General features: G+C 53.2%; 2 protein-coding genes across 9 annotated transcripts in view; both read left to right on the forward strand.

Moving 5' to 3' along the window:
- The window catches only part of RGS12 (regulator of G protein signaling 12), a 149432-nt gene that overhangs the window by 10766 nt on the left and 123397 nt on the right, over positions 1 to 15269 (forward strand). For 5 of the 8 annotated variants that reach the window (XM_063808595.1, XM_009447266.4, XM_009447267.4 and 2 more), the window contains exon 2: positions 12580 to 14561. The exons of the other annotated variants lie outside the window; for them this stretch is intronic. In XM_063808595.1, coding sequence (XP_063664665.1) covers positions 12681 to 14561 — 1881 coding nt within the window. In that variant the 5' untranslated portion in view covers positions 12580 to 12680. The remainder of the gene's footprint in view (positions 1 to 12579; positions 14562 to 15269) is intronic. 8 annotated transcript variants of the gene reach the window in all.
- Positions 852 to 10452, forward strand: LOC107974157 (X antigen family member 3-like). The gene is given in 3 exon segments (XM_054682719.1): positions 852 to 9233; positions 9235 to 9254; positions 9257 to 10452. Coding segments are annotated over 3 exon segments (342 nt in total). The 5' UTR covers positions 852 to 9000; the 3' UTR covers positions 9346 to 10452.

The raw sequence follows: 15269 nt of genomic DNA on the forward strand, positions 1-15269 counted from the left end.
TTTGTGGTGTGGTGCTTCTGCAGGATTGGAGTTTCTGGAGTTCACGTTGTGTGGCCTTCAAAACCACAGAGACACAGGCAGGTGGGGCCTGCTGTGCTCAGCCCCTCCCAGCCTCTTGTGACTGGTGGGCTCCGCTCCCCCTGCTTACAGAAGTGGTTCCTCCTGCCCCTTGCACGGGGGCCTGTGTGTGCGCCCACAGCACCACATCAGAAAGCCCCGGAAGGCTGTGGGGTGACGTCTCTGTGCATGAGAAGGGAGGCGCTCCAGGAGTGAACAGGCACAGCCGGAGTGTGGGGCCCCTGCTCTGTGGCTAGGTTCTCAGAGCCTGGAGGCTGGGGTTGTTGGAGGAGTCACTGGGGGCCTCAGGTAGGAGGTGAGCTATGAGCTGAGCCACAGAGTCGTGGGGGGAGGAGAGAGGGCCCGTTTCAAGAGAGAGTGATTTTTGCAAATGGTGTCCTCCTGCATGGCCTGGCCCTGCTGTGCACTGTGGCATTGGGCTGTCTTAACTGTCTGTGACCCCGGGGCAGCTGGCCCTGGGAGTTCAGGACCGTCACCCGTTGCCTGTTCGTAGTTGCCCACCTGGAGCTGCTGCAGAAGCCACAAGACAGTTGTTGAATGAATAAACGAATGAATGAGTGAGCAGGAAAATCATGGGGCCACGAGGAAGTGGGTCTGACCGAGGGGGATGTTGAGGTTTGGGGAGGGACCCAGTGAGAGAGCCTCAAGAGGCTGGACCCAGTGGGACAGGTGCTTGGGCAGGGATTAGGAAGTGGGGAAGGACAAAGCGCTGGCAGCTGTGGGCAGGAGGAGGGTGAGGGCAGGGTGGGCCGGCAAGTGGGGTACAGCGGGGAGTCCAGCAGGAGGTGTGGCCACCATGCAAGGTGAGCCTTGGTACGGCGACCTAGGCAGGGAGGATGTGGGAGGGCCTCCGACTGGATGGGGACACAGGTGACAGCCACAGGGCGCCTGCTGGCTCCCCCGTCTCACCTCTGTGGCCCTTGCTGGAGGACACTGGAACCAGCAGTGCTGTATTTCAGCATCTGTGCAGATACTCTGTCCCTGGAGGCTCTTTTGCTTCATGGACTCTGCGTCCTTGGAGGATCCTGCAGAGTTTCCCCTCCTTGGGAGAAGCCCCCTCCTCTTCCTCAGCAACTTGAGCTTGCCCTGGTAGTGGGGGGAACAAGAGGCAGGAGGAACTAAGCCAGCTTGTCTCCCTGGGTGCCTGGCTTCCCCCCGCCCCACAGACCTGCCCCTGATGTGTTCTCTAGAAGTAAAACGGAGCTACAGAAGCTAAAGCCAGTGTTCACACTTTATGTGATTAGTATTAGTGTGATGTTAGCACAACTATTTCTTCAACTTTATATGACTTTCTGAATGCTACTTCCTTTTACTGTTGCTGGACTGTAATAGTATATACCTTTTTCTCAAGTGTTCAAAGAAATGAAGCATTCTGAAAGTTGCCAGTCTTTAATTTCTTCTTTACCTCTTATTTCTTTCCCCTAGTCATTCATGTTTGCCATACTTCTGAATTCTAAAAGCTGCATTAGTTTTTGAGTGAATTCTCTTGTAAGCACTGAGTCGCTGTGTTGCTGCCTAGCAATGTGTGGGACCTTTCTGAGACTGACAATGGAAGAGGAAGAAAGCGCATTTGCTCCATGAGGCCGGAATTGAGGCATTTAATGTGTGTGTCCCTGATACTCAGCCTCTTGGTTTCTTTGGATTTGAAATGTTAAAACCTCAAGAAGTGACATTTATTAAAAACCCACGAAAAACTATGCATGATGACAAAATGCTGACCTGGGACATTTTATGTATTGTACTTTTCAGTTCAGCCTAATGTATTATTCAAAAACTATGCATATTTATTCAAAAACTACTCATAATGTTGGTGGCTGCTGACCTGCTGCCTAAACGTAGGTTATTAGTATTCAGATTCAGGAGACTAAAGCTACCCAGGAACTGAGACACTCTTGAGAACCAGGTAGTTTTTGTTAGTGGAAACGTGAGCTTTGAGGGAGGCCGCTTTCTCCCGGGAGTGTGCTGGTGGAGAGGGAGGCAGCTGGGGCTGCACTGTAGAGCCCGGACTGCAGTCAGCCAGCCTGGCTTTGAATCCTAACTGCCTCCAGTCGTGGTGCTGGAGCCTCGGTTTCCTCATTTGTAAAACGGGATAATTAGACTTCGCTTGTGAGATTATGATCAGTTTGGCTTCTTTTTAGCTGCTTTTCCCCATTCTGTAGAGTTTGTCTCTGGTGTATCTGGCGTGATTTCCTTAATCACCTCCTCACAGAGTAGATTTCAGGGACCATTTTTGAAACTACCTGCTATACATTGCCACCTAGATATAAGTACAGCACCATTTTGTGCTTATAGCAGGAACGGCAGCAAGTCAAACGACCCTGGAGCTATTTTGCATCACGTGGCACGTTGGTTCGCTGCCGCTGTGCAGCACACTGCGTCTGTAGCTGCAAGGCTTCTGGGATCAGGAGTCCTGCCTGGTGAGGCTCACGCAGGGCTGTGATCAAGGCGTTGGCCAGGGCTGTGCGATGAGGATTCGTTTCCATGCACACTCGTGTGGCTGCTGGCAGCCTCAGAAGATCCACTTCCAGGGTCGCTAATATCGCTGTTGGAAGACCTCACGTCCCTGCTGGCTGTTGGCCAGAGACATCCATTCCTTGTCACGTGGGCGGCTTCCTTGGGCAGCTCACAGCTAGGCAGTGACTTCCCTGAGAGGGAGTGAGGGAGAGCATGAGCGAGACGAAAGCCATGGTCTTTTGGTAACCTCATCTTGGAAGTGACATCCTATCTCTTTTGCACATTCTGTTTGTTAGAAGCGAGTCGCTAGATCCAGCCTACACCCCAGCAGAGGGACTGCAGGGGCAGGATGACCAGGAGGTGGTGTCATGGGGGCCATCTCAGAGACCACCTGTCACTGTGCACCTGCTGGTCCCAGAGATTCATGTTCCTCCCATGTACAAAATACACTCCCCGCAAGGTCCTTCCATGACAGCATCTGCTCAGAGTCCCGCGTCATCCTCTAAACTGGCTCTAGGTGGGCTGAGCTGCAGCTCCTGGGGTGCACGGTACCCCGGTCTATTGACCTGAACTAGAGAGACACGCCGTCAGCTCATCCAACCACAGCCACGGTGCCATCATGGCAAGCACCACAGGCCAGACCTTCCTGTTCAAAATGAGGGAAAGTGGAGGCAGGAAGGAGCCTCAGGTGTGCCTCACTTCCGAGACCCAGCCTGGCAGATGGTGGCAGTTCGGAGGCAGGAAGGAGCCTCAGGTGGGCCTCACTTCCGAGACCCAGCCTGGCAGATGGTGGCAGTTCCTTGTTCAAGTGTCATGATTTGGGACTGATAACTGTCCCTCTGCCCTCAGAGGCTTTGATTCCTCTCTCTGACTCATGCTTTCCTTTGTCTGAAACACAGCAGCTGCTTGCATTTGAGTTGTTTTCTCAGCCTGCTTCCTGCTGATAGGATTTCGGGGTCCAGCACCCACTTTTTATTTTGTACTGCCTCTGACCCTTGTAGTTCAAGCTGGCAGTGATAGTTCTAACTTTATGGGCCTCCTGGGAGTCTCACTGGTGTCCATTCCATCAGGCACGAGCCATACCTGGCATCCCTCTGAGATGAGCCCTGCTCTGCCTTGGGGTCCTGAAGGGTGAGGACTAATGCCCATAAGCTTCTCAGGGCCTGGCTATTCCATGAGAGGCTGTGAGGCCCACCCTTCTTCTCTTTACAGAGGCTCCAGCCATCTTGTTGGTGCTCAGCACACAGCACCATTGTCTTGATGTCACATGCACAGCAGGCTTGCCTTGGACAGAAGCGGAAGGAGGAGCTGGCTGGCTGGAGCATTGGGGGCCGCCTGGCAGTGGGCTGCTCAGAGGAGAGTCGGTGGCAGGAGGTGCGATGACGATCACATGAGTTTAGAGGAGGGTGTGGAGACGAGGAGACGGATGCAGGCACACACCATGGGGAGTGTGAGTGTGGGGGCAAAGGCTGACTTGGGAAGTCCCGCTCGATAAGCGGCACAGCCTTTCCACCCCTGTGTCATCTAAGTTTCTTTACCATAACTGGAGTTGAATATTTGGGCTCCTGTCCTGCCTTGCTTGTAGACATGTGGCACCCTCTGCTCCTCAGTCAGGCACTGGCCTTGATGACATTTCCTTCCTTAAACACAAATAGCTTTTGGTCTGCTCTGGCACCGAAGCCTCAGGATCACTGCACGGGGCCTGGGGAGGCAGTAACTGGTGCAGGGGACCGAGCAGGGAGCAGGGAGTGGTCCCGGGTGTCTGAGCCCACCCTCTGTGGCACTCTGCTTCTGTTTGGGTAGGGAATGTCCTGGGGGACGCTGGTGGGTGGGAGCAACACAGCTCTTGCCTTGTGAACCCGGCAAGTAGCAACAGCCCTCACTGGAGGAGCTGGGTTGGGCTGGGTAGAGGGGTGATGGGGTGATGGGGTTTGGGGTCAGGGAGTGACGATGGATTCCAGGTGCTTTTTTGGAGGCTTCTTCCTAGCCCCTCATTTTAGGCAACTAAGCAATGTGCCAGGGTGGGTTTTCGTCAGTTTCCGATGTTTGGTTTCCTTCTCATCACATCACTCTCTTTTCTGAGTTGGTGCTGACCAAGTTCGTTGTTGATGGATGTGGGGTTTGGGGTGAGCCCATCGTTCACACCTCTTAACTGCCTCCCCCCACAAGCTTAGGAGCTTTATGGGATGCGTTGCCACTGGCTGCTTTTCCGGTCCTGGGATACGGCCTTTGCCGACGCACCTTGCTCTTAGGCAGACTGTCTTGGACATGAGCCCGCGCACCGCTGGGGACAGGCCACGCTGCGGCAGCGTGTGCACACGGCATGAGGTCCGTCTCCACCGAGCCAGCCTGGGGTGGGATTGCTGTGGGTCTGAAGAGAGGAGGCCAGGTAGATTTTCGTAAAACTAGGAGTTATTTATTTTATTCATGATTATGATGGCCTTTATGTAAAACTTCATCAACCCTCTTTTACTTTTTTAGTACAAAAAAGTTCTTTTTAGAAAATGTAGAAAACATGCACAGAAATAATTACATTCAGACACTTGAGAAAGTCAAGAATGTTTCAGTCAAATAGGTTCTTGGCACCCTTCCCTCCTCCCCTCACTCGGCAAGCGTGGATCGCGCACCTGCCCTGGGCCGTGGGTGTGCCAGCCTCGAGGCCTCGTGGCCCCTGCTCGTGCCTAGAACTGTGTCTGGCATGGAGAGGGCGCTCCCCACTGTGAAATGTGTGGACAGATGGCAGCCTGTTTCCTTGTGTTAGCAGAACTCCTTTAAGTGCCCTGGTGTTTGGGCGGGAGACGCGAAATTCTACACTCAGAAGGTCCTGCCTGACAAACAGTCCTTTTAAAAAGGGTCCTGCCTGACAAACAGTCCTTTTAAAAAGGGTCCTTCCTTCTTTCTTCCCAAAGTTCCAAAAAGTCTCTTAGAAAGAGCAGGGCATATTTTCCTTACCTGGTGTATTTGGGTTCCAGCCAGACTCACCAGGATGACTGGGGGCGCCTGGGCAGAGGAAGCGTGCAGGGGCTTAGGAAGCATGGCTGGTGTTTGTGCGATTCCTGGAGTGGTGCCTTGGTGAGCTGCCCCAGGACCATGCGGTCAGGTGTGCGGGCAGCTCTGGGCCCAGGGGCCGTGTGCACAGTGCCCGTCCATCTGGTGCTGCCAGGGCCCTGGCCCTGAGCTGGTTGGGGAATTGCAGGTCTGCGTCTGCTGTGTTCCTCCCAACACCTGCAGCACCCCAATTTTTGGCCAGACAGGGCCGGTGCACTTCAGGAGGTGAACAGAAAGAAACACATGTGACGATCTCAACAGCCGGCGTTAGTAAGAGGCTGTGTCCTCGACGCGAGGGATTCTGTTCACTGTCACAGGACTCGGGGCAGGTTTAGATGTGAAGCATGTTGGCTCGGCGCTCCTCTTGCTGCAGGCGGGCCGTGGCACTGAAATGGCGAGGCACCCTCCCCGTTTGCAGATTGTAAGTCTTGGAGCGGGGCTAGCGATTCGTACTTATTTCCGCGGGCGGCTGGGGTGCGAGGTGTATGGGGAGAACAGCTGGTCTGTGGTGCTGCGTGCTCTGGGTGGCCTGTGCAGCCCTGTGATGGTCTCCCCAGGCCACCACCTGGCTGCCTAAGGCCCACGCACCTGCAGGCTCTGTGTTCTTAGGTGTCTGGTGGCAGATTCTCATGCCTTTGTGTGAGACTTGTCTTTTTCTTCTGAAAGTTTTGTGGGACTTTTTTCATCTCCCTACTCGGCTTGGTGGGCCCTTTGCATTAGAAGATTCTTGTCTGCCTTCAGCTCTGGGAAGCGGCTGGCGCCGTTCAGGGCTGGGAGCCGCTCTCTCAGGATCGTGCTGTCATCTGTTGCATCCCAGGTTACCTGTGCCCTCCCAGGCCCTTTGCTGAAGGCTGAGAGGTCTTCCTGGAAGGGACTGTTTTCCTTATGTTGCAGCCTGAGCCTGCGTGGAGTCCCAAACGCGGTCGGCACTCGCAGCACTGCTGAATGGCAGGTGTCCGCTGAGGGGAACCGTGCAGGGGAGGAGCTGGGACCTGGGAATGGCAGGTGTCCTCTGAGGGGAACCGTGTGGGGGAGGAGCTGGGACCTGGGAATGGCAGGTGTCCTCTGAGGAGAGCTGAGCAGGAGAGGAGCTGGGACTCGGGAATGGCAGGTGTCTGCTGAGGAGAACCGGGTGGGAGAGGAGCTGGGATCCGGGAATGGCAGGTGTCCGCTGAGGGGAACCGTGTGGGGGAGGAGCTGGGACCCGGGAAATGGCAGGTGTCCTCTGAGGGGAACCGGGCGGGAGAGGAGCTGGGGCCTGGAAGGCCAAGGCAAGGGCTGTCTCCAGTCCATGCTGCACCCCAAGAAGGGAAGTGTGGAGAGGTATTGACTGGTAGCTCAGTAAAATGGCCTGGAAGTGGCCTTGGTGATTCCAGAATCTGCCAGCTCACTCCCTTTGGCACCGTGTCCTGCTGTGTCCAGGGCGGGCAGGTCCATGCTGCTCTGGGTCCAGGGAAGGTCTGGGAAGAGTGGCCAGGGACTTGGAGGGCCCCTCAGGTGAATGATGGGAGGTGGCTGGATGCAGGGATGGCCAGTGCGGGTCTGCATGGGGCGGGTATCAGATCGTCTGGTGTGTGTGTCCCTGATGAGGTGGGAGAGGGGGTGCCAGGTGGGTGTTCGGCAGCTGTGGGCACTGTGAGGTGGTGGTGGGGGGAGGCTGCTGGGACATGATGACTATGGGAGGGTGTGAGGTGGGCAGGCGCCTGCGGGGGCAGGTCCCAGGTGGAGAAGGTGGCGTGGTGTCTTGCTGTCTCAGGCCCTTCCTCTTTGCATCCACGTAAGTGTGGGTAAGCCAAGAATAGCCTGGGTTCAAATCCACCTTTGCCGTTAATTGGCTGTGTGCTAGTAGACAAGTTACTTAGCTTCTCTGTGCCCCCCACTCCCTCATCTGCACGCGAGAATTGTAACAGAGCCTTCCTCAGAGCGATGATGGTGTTTAGGATGACATGCGCTGCACAGCAAATCCTGGCCGTGGCGGCTGCCATTGCAGCCCGTGGGGTCACCCTGGAGGCCGTGATTGCTGATGTCGTGCTGTTCTTGTGCCTCTCTCTCTTCTTCTCGGTGCGCCCAGACTCTCTCTGCCCTCGGAGGACGGCGTCTCTCTCGCCTCACACTGTGTGCATGGGCAGTGCGGACGGGTGCTGGCTTGGTCTTTCCGGCCCTGCCTCGCTCGGGGCCTGCTGCATTGTAGCTCAGGGCTAGGAACCATCTCTGTACCTGCAGGTCTTGGGTGCTGCCCGGCATGAGTGGAGGAGTTTATCAGAACAGGACCTGTTATAGGAGGTTTTAACTTTGGAAGGGAATAGAAAAGTGTCATGGCAGCAATATTTATTTCTAGATCACCCTGAGTTTTTTTTCTTTGTTTTGTTTTATTGTCCTCTTTACACCATGAGTTTTTAATGATGAATGAGTGAAGGAGTGACAGTGCGGGTTGAGCATCCCTAATCCAGATGCTCCAGAATCAGAAACCCTCTGACACTGATGTGGCGCCTCAGGCATAGCTGAGCTAGTGACACCTTTGCTTTCTCATGGGTCAGTGTACACAAACCTTGTTTCATGCACAAAATTATCAAAAGTACCGCACAAAATTACCCTCAGGCTGTGTGTATAAGGTGTATATGAAACATAAATGAATTTCCTGTTCAGACCTGGGTCCTATCCAATCATATCTCATTACGTATATACAGATGGTCCGAATCAGAAAAAATCCACAGCACTTGGGGCCCCAAAAATCTCTTCTAAGGGACACTCAGCCTGTGTGACGTGGTCGGTGACTCCTGATGGGAGGTGGCAGTGCTGTGCGGCGAGTGGGGACCTTCGTGTCACATCCCATCTGTGCCTCAGGGCTTGGATGAATTACTTCTGGCTGGACCTTGTTCCCTTTTCCACACAGTGAAGAGGCTGGGTTAAATGATCTCCAGTCAGTGTGTTTCAGAGTTAGCTGGAAGGTGTGTAGGGGGAAGTTGGAGCTTCCTGGCCTTGCCCCAGACTTACTAAGTCAGAGTCCCTGGGAGGTGCAGGAGCTTGGGAGCGGGCGTTCTTACTGGCAGCTCCGATGGTGTAATGGAAGTTCACTGGAATCCAGTACCCCGTGGTCTTCTGAATTTCACTGTCTGTTCTGCTAGCTTTACTATTAATTGATATAGTTTAAAGAAAAATTAAACTATAAGCTGAACTTATGTGATTATTTTGGGAGGCCAAGGTGGGAGGATTGCTTGAGGTCAGAAGTTTGAGACTAGTCTGGGCAACATAGTGAGACCTCGTCTACAGAAAAATTAAAACATTAGCCAAGGTTCACTGGGTGTCTTCTCCTTGGCCCCTTCGCCCACGTGGTGAACACTGCGGACCTGTGAGGGTGTGAGGGTTGCGTTCCTGCGTTCTGGACTCTTTACCTTCTACTGAGAAGCAGCCGTGTGAAATATGAGTTGGCAAGGAAGATCAGCATGTAGGCTTAGACCAAGACGGTATCTGCAGCCTCCTGAGCTAACTGGGCCTGTGCTTGAGCCCAGTGATGAGCAGCCTCAGCAAGAGGCACTACCACCTGAAAGTCGGGGTCCTACACCTGGCCAGGAGAGAGAGGAAGATCACGGTGCTGCTGAGATTCTTGTGCTTGACCAGGAAGCTGATCTCCGGGAGCTGTCTCAAAGACTGGGATGAATGTGGAGATGGTCCTGATGTCCGGGGAATATTCTGCCGAAATCAGAGCAATTTAAATTACCAGAAGGAGGTGAAGGGCAACCACAGGTTCCAAGGAAGACAAGCTGAAACAATGCAAACTGGTTTTATGTTAGATACGTGACTTAAAATATCTCAATACAGTTTTCTCCAAAAAAAAAAAAAAAAAAAAAAAAGTTAGCCGAGTATGGGGGTGTGCTCGGTATGGCTTGAGCCCAGGAGTGAGTTTGAGGCTGCACCGAGCAATGACTGTGCCACTGCACTCCAGTCTGGGCAGTGGAGTGAGACCCTGTCTCTAAAAAATAAAAACAAATAAACGTGATTATAGATAATAAGATATTACTTACGTGAGTTACAAACCATTTCTTTTTAATAAGCAGAGGCCCATGACAGTAAGAGTCTAGTAGAAAAATTGGGTGGACTGCATAGAAGACATTGTCCATCATTATGTCACACAGTGTGAGGCGGATGGTGCGAATAAACTGGGAAGTCATGTCTTTCACTGAGGCAGCATCTATTCCTGTTTGGAAGAGAAAGCCGAGAGGTGTTGTGTTCCCCGAGGAAGCCGTCAAGGCTTCATGACCTGCTGTCCTGGGGCTGTTCACAGTGATAGCTGGCACTTGCCGGGAACAGCAGCACCTTTGTTGTGTGACAGATGCTTTTCTGAGCGTGCTTTAGTGAGACCGTTTCACGCATGTCCTGCTTTCCCTCTCCCCTCACCCGTGACAAAGTGATTCCCCCTTGTATTTGTTTCCTGGGGTTGCTGAAAGAAATTACTACAAACTGGGGGGCTTAAGACAACACGCATTCATTCTCCTGTGTTTTCGGGGGCCTCGTGTCTGCAGTCAGTGTGACCTGGCTGATGGCAGGTGTGGCAGAGCTGGTTCCTCTGGTGACTTTAAGTCTGCTTCCTTCACCTTTCCGGCTTCTGGAGGTGACCGCCTGCCCGTCTGCCTGGGCTCGAGACCCATCCTTGAATCCCTGCAGTCTCCGCATCCTTCCTCACGTGGCCGTCCCCTCTGGCTCTGACCCCAGGCTCACACGGGCGCACCCCACACTCTCCCCATCTCTAGAGCCTTCACGTGGTCACGTGGATGGGAGGAGCCATCCAAAAGCTTGGGAGTGAGGATGTGGGTGTATCAGGGGCCATCAGCCAGCCTGTCACACCTCTTAAGAAGATCGATCCCCAGACGTGTTTCTTGGCCAACTTTTACATTTATTTATTTATTTTTTAATGATGATTTTTAATAATTTTTAATTATTAAAAAACTAAAAATTTTAAAATAATTTTAATTATTTTATTTTTTAAATTCATTTTTAAATGATTTTAAATAGTTAAATGCCCAGTCCTAATATTTAAATTATTAATACAGTACTACTTAGATATTGAGTAATGTAATTTATATTCATTTTTTACTCTTTTCCATCAAAACATAATTTTACTAAGTACGCATGTTCTATGTCCGTGTTTTGTCATCACTGAAGCCACTTTTGGAGTCACCTAGTAATAGCCTTTCCACTCTATCTAGTTCTGTAGCTTTTATGTGTGTAAATTACTTCAAATCTGTTTATGATCCTATTGCTGGAAACTTTATCCCAAGACACAAAAATCTTTTCTATTAGAAGTTATTAACTTTAAAACAATTATTTATTTTATTTTATTTTATTTTTTGAGACAGAGTCTCGCTTTGTCACCCAGGCTGGAGTGCAGTGGCACGATCTCGGCTCACTGCAAGCTCCGCCTCCCGAGTTCATGCCATTCTCCTGCCTCAGCCTCCCGAGTAGCTGGGACTACAGGCGTCCGCCACCATGCCCAGCTAATTTTTTTTGTATTTTTGGTAGAAACAAGGTTTCACCGTGTTAGCCAGGATGGTCTTGATCTCCTAACCTCGTGGTCCACCTGCCTCGGCCTCCCAAAGCGCTGGGATTATAGGCGTGAGCCACCGCACCTGGCCTAAAACAATTATTTCTTTAAAAAAACATACCCTCTATTCTATTTTGCGTCTTCACAATACAGTCACTTACTGTATTGCTTTTTAAAGTGATCTTTAAAGAGTCTTGGAGAAGAGACTACACAGCAGGCCCGAGACTATCCTGAGAGGCCTGTGTGCAAGGCTGGCCCCCCGCTGGTGTCAGGACGGTGCCCACCACCCTCAATGAAGAGGGGCTCCCTGTGCTCAGCTGCTTGTGTGGGGAACAAGGTTTGTGCTGAGAACCTTCCTTTCTTCTGGGAGTCCAGAGTCTGGGCACGAAGCAGGCAGAGGGTGCCCATGTGCCCAGCCCCCAGTAAAAACCCTGGCACCGAGTCTCTAGTGGGCTTCCCTGGTGACGACACTGCACATGCGTTGTCACGGCTCACTGTGTAGGGAGTTAAGTGCGTCCTGCGTGACCCCGCTGGGAGAGGATTCTGGAAGCTCAAGCCTGGTTTCTTTGGGACATCGCCCCATGGACCTCTGCCCTTGCTGATTTTGTGTGGAATCCTTTCGCTGTAATGAATCTCAGCTGTGAGAGCACCTTTGTGCCAAGTCCTGGGAATCCTAGGGAATCACTGGCCTGGGGGTGATCCGCGGACCACTGACAAGTTTGTTCTCAATGACAACCAATACTTTTATACCCCCTGGAAGAATTGAGTTAATATGATGACATTTCTGCTTTTTTTGGTGGTGGTTTTTATCTAGCCTGTTGAGTGGCGTCTGCAGTATTGATCGAGGTTGTTTCAGGCTAATACGTTTTCCCCCACACAGTATATTCAAAATAAATTAATGTGGGAGGGTCATGGAATATTAGGTGACCCCTCTCCTGAGGGAAAACTCTATGTGAAGGGATTTATGATCAACTAAGGGGTTAGACTCAGTGTTCTGCAGGTGCCTTTGAACCTGAAGCCTGTAGCAGGCCTTGCTTCTCACGCTTGGACTCTGCCATCCTGTGAAACGTGGGTTTGGGTGTGTTTCTTCTGCGTGGAGCCCGAGAGTCTGCCTTTCAGACGGGCTGCCAGTCCACGGACCACACTTTGAGTAGCAAGGGGCTCTTTCCATCCAAACAGGGTGTGGAAGCAGTGCTGGGAAGCAGTCCTGCATCCTCACGCCCGTGGCGGGTGGGCCTGGCAGGAATTTGTGTGGTAACAAGGTAGCAGTTGTGGGAGACATTTTCTACTCCGAAAGGAAGTTTCTTAGCCTGACTTGAAGATTTATTATCTGTAGACACTTAGAGGCTCTTTCTGTGGTGGTTTTTATTATGAATTATCTTTTCCTGTTTAGCTAATACCAGTGAGTGGTGGAGAAAGATGGGCTCTTTAATAATGAGCTGTTCGTTTTTCTTTCTTAGGGCACTGTTTGAAGAAGCAAACATGGTAGCATCAAGCATTCCTTGAAATATGGCTCCAAGGGAACAATGAGACGTGCTCTTGGTCTTGGAAGCTCATCAGAATGTTTAGAGCTGGGGAGGCGTCCAAACGCCCATTGCCTGGGCCGGCGCCCCCGAGGGTGCGGAGTGTGGAGGTTGCCCGGGGGAGGGCCGGCTACGGATTCACGCTTTCGGGACAGGCACCCTGTGTGCTCAGCTGCGTCATGAGAGGGAGCCCTGCGGATTTCGTGGGCCTCCGAGCTGGAGACCAGATACTTGCTGTCAATGAAATCAACGTGAAAAAAGCATCTCATGAAGATGTAGTGAAATTAATTGGGAAGTGCTCTGGTGTCCTGCACATGGTGATTGCTGAAGGCGTCGGCCGCTTCGAATCCTGTTCCAGTGACGAAGAAGGGGGACTCTATGAAGGAAAAGGCTGGCTGAAGCCCAAGCTGGATTCTAAAGCACTAGGTATAAACAGAGCAGAGCGAGTCGTGGAGGAAATGCAGTCTGGTGGAATTTTCAATATGATTTTTGAAAACCCGAGCCTTTGTGCGAGCAGTTCAGAGCCCTTGAAATGGAAACAAAGATCCCTTTCGGAGTCGGCCGCAACTCGATTTGATGTTGGACATGAAAGTATAAATAATCCAAATCCCAACATGCTTTCTAAGGAGGAAATATCAAAAGTTATTCATGATGATTCGGTTTTCAGCATTGGACTAGAAAGTCATGACGATTTTGCATTGGATGCAAGTATTTTAAACGTGGCGATGATCGTGGGCTACTTAGGCTCCATTGAGCTTCCTTCCACGAGCTCCAACCTGGAGTCCGACAGCTTGCAAGCCATCCGCGGCTGCATGCGGCGCCTGCGGGCGGAGCAGAAAATCCACTCGCTGGTGACCATGAAGATCATGCACGACTGTGTGCAGCTGAGCACTGACAAGGCTGGGGTCGTGGCCGAGTACCCGGCCGAGAAGCTGGCCTTCAGCGCCGTGTGCCCGGACGACCGGCGATTTTTCGGGTTGGTTACCATGCAGACAAATGACGACGGGAGCCTGGCCCAGGAGGAGGAGGGCGCCCTGCGGACTTCCTGCCACGTGTTCATGGTGGACCCAGACTTGTTTAATCACAAGATCCACCAAGGCATTGCTCGGCGGTTTGGGTTTGAGTGCACGGCCGACCCGGACACCAATGGCTGTCTGGAATTCCCGGCGTCCTCCCTCCCCGTCCTGCAGTTCATCTCTGTCCTGTACCGAGACATGGGTGAGCTGATTGAGGGCATGCGGGCCCGCGCCTTTCTGGACGGGGACGCCGATGCCCACCAGAACAACAGCACCAGCAGCAACAGTGACAGCGGCATCGGGAACTTCCACCAGGAGGAGAAGAGCAACCGGGTCCTTGTGGTGGACCTGGGTGGGAGCTCGAGCAGACACGGCCCCGGAGGCAGCACGTGGGACGGTGTGGGTGGGAGGGGTGCCCAGCCCTGGGGTGCTCCCTGGACTGGGCCCTTCTGTCCGGACCCCGAAGGGAGCCCCCCATTTGAGGCCGCTCATCAGACTGAGAGGTTCTGGGACCTAAACAAGCACCTAGGGCCGGCCTCTCCTGTGGAGGTGCCCCCAGCTTCCTTGAGGAGCTCAGTCCCCCCTTCCAAGAGGGGCACCGTGGGTGCTGGCTGTGGTTTCAACCAGCGCTGGCTCCCGGTCCACGTGCTCCGGGAGTGGCAGTGCGGACACGCCAGCGACCAGGACTCTTACACAGATTCCACCGATGGCTGGTCCAGCATCAACTGCGGCACACTGCCCCCTCCCATGAGCAAGATCCCCGCAGACCGCTACAGGGTGGAGGGCAGCTTCGCGCAGCCCCCGCTGAGTGCCCCGAAGAGGGAGTGGTCCAGGAAGGCCTTTGGAATGCAAAGCATTTTTGGTCCCCATCGAAATGTTCGAAAGACTAAGGAAGATAAAAAGGTAAGCCTGCCAGGAGCCACTCAGCGCGGAGGCCCAGCCTCCTCACTTAGCAGCCTCAACGCGGAGGCCCGGCCTCCTCACTTAGCAGCCTCAGCGCAGAGGCCCGGCCTCCTCACTTAGCAGCCTCAGCGTGGAGGCCCGGCCTCCTCACTTAGCAGTCACGGGGAGGTGACTCCCAGTCACCAGCTTGCACAGTCCTGGCTTCCTCCTGCTGGCCCTGTGGCCTCTGTGGCCATCACAGGGTGTCTGCGTTGCCTGTGGGCTGCGGACTGTGTCTTGCTGGGACCTCTTGCCCCCTGCCCTGTTCGAGTCCTTGGTTCTGGTTCTGGCTCTGATGGCTGGTCCTGGGCAGGACATCTGGGCAGGACTGGTGGTGGCGAGAGGGAAGTTGTCGTCTTGGAGCTCAGGATAAGGCCCTTCCTCCCCTTCCTGCTCCTCCCTAGCTCTGTCCCTGTGGTCCCTTGAAGCCCATTTTAGGTCTGACCCCAGAATCTTCATCCCAGTGTCCCACACCCCTCTTGAGGCGAGAATATTCTTGAAGCACTGAAAGCTGGTTCCTCGTGCTGTTTCCTCCATGGGGAATATCCTGTTGTGTAAAACACCAGCTGGACTCCGCAGTGGGCCTGGGGAGCCCCACGCCACCTGCTCACTGAGGGGTACCTCAAGGTGTGTGGTGCTGCCTGGAAGACCTGGACCCATCAGCATCCC

Source organism: Pan troglodytes, chromosome 3, assembly GCF_028858775.2.
Source record: "Pan troglodytes isolate AG18354 chromosome 3, NHGRI_mPanTro3-v2.0_pri, whole genome shotgun sequence".
NCBI classification, from domain to species: Eukaryota; Metazoa; Chordata; class Mammalia; order Primates; family Hominidae; genus Pan; species Pan troglodytes.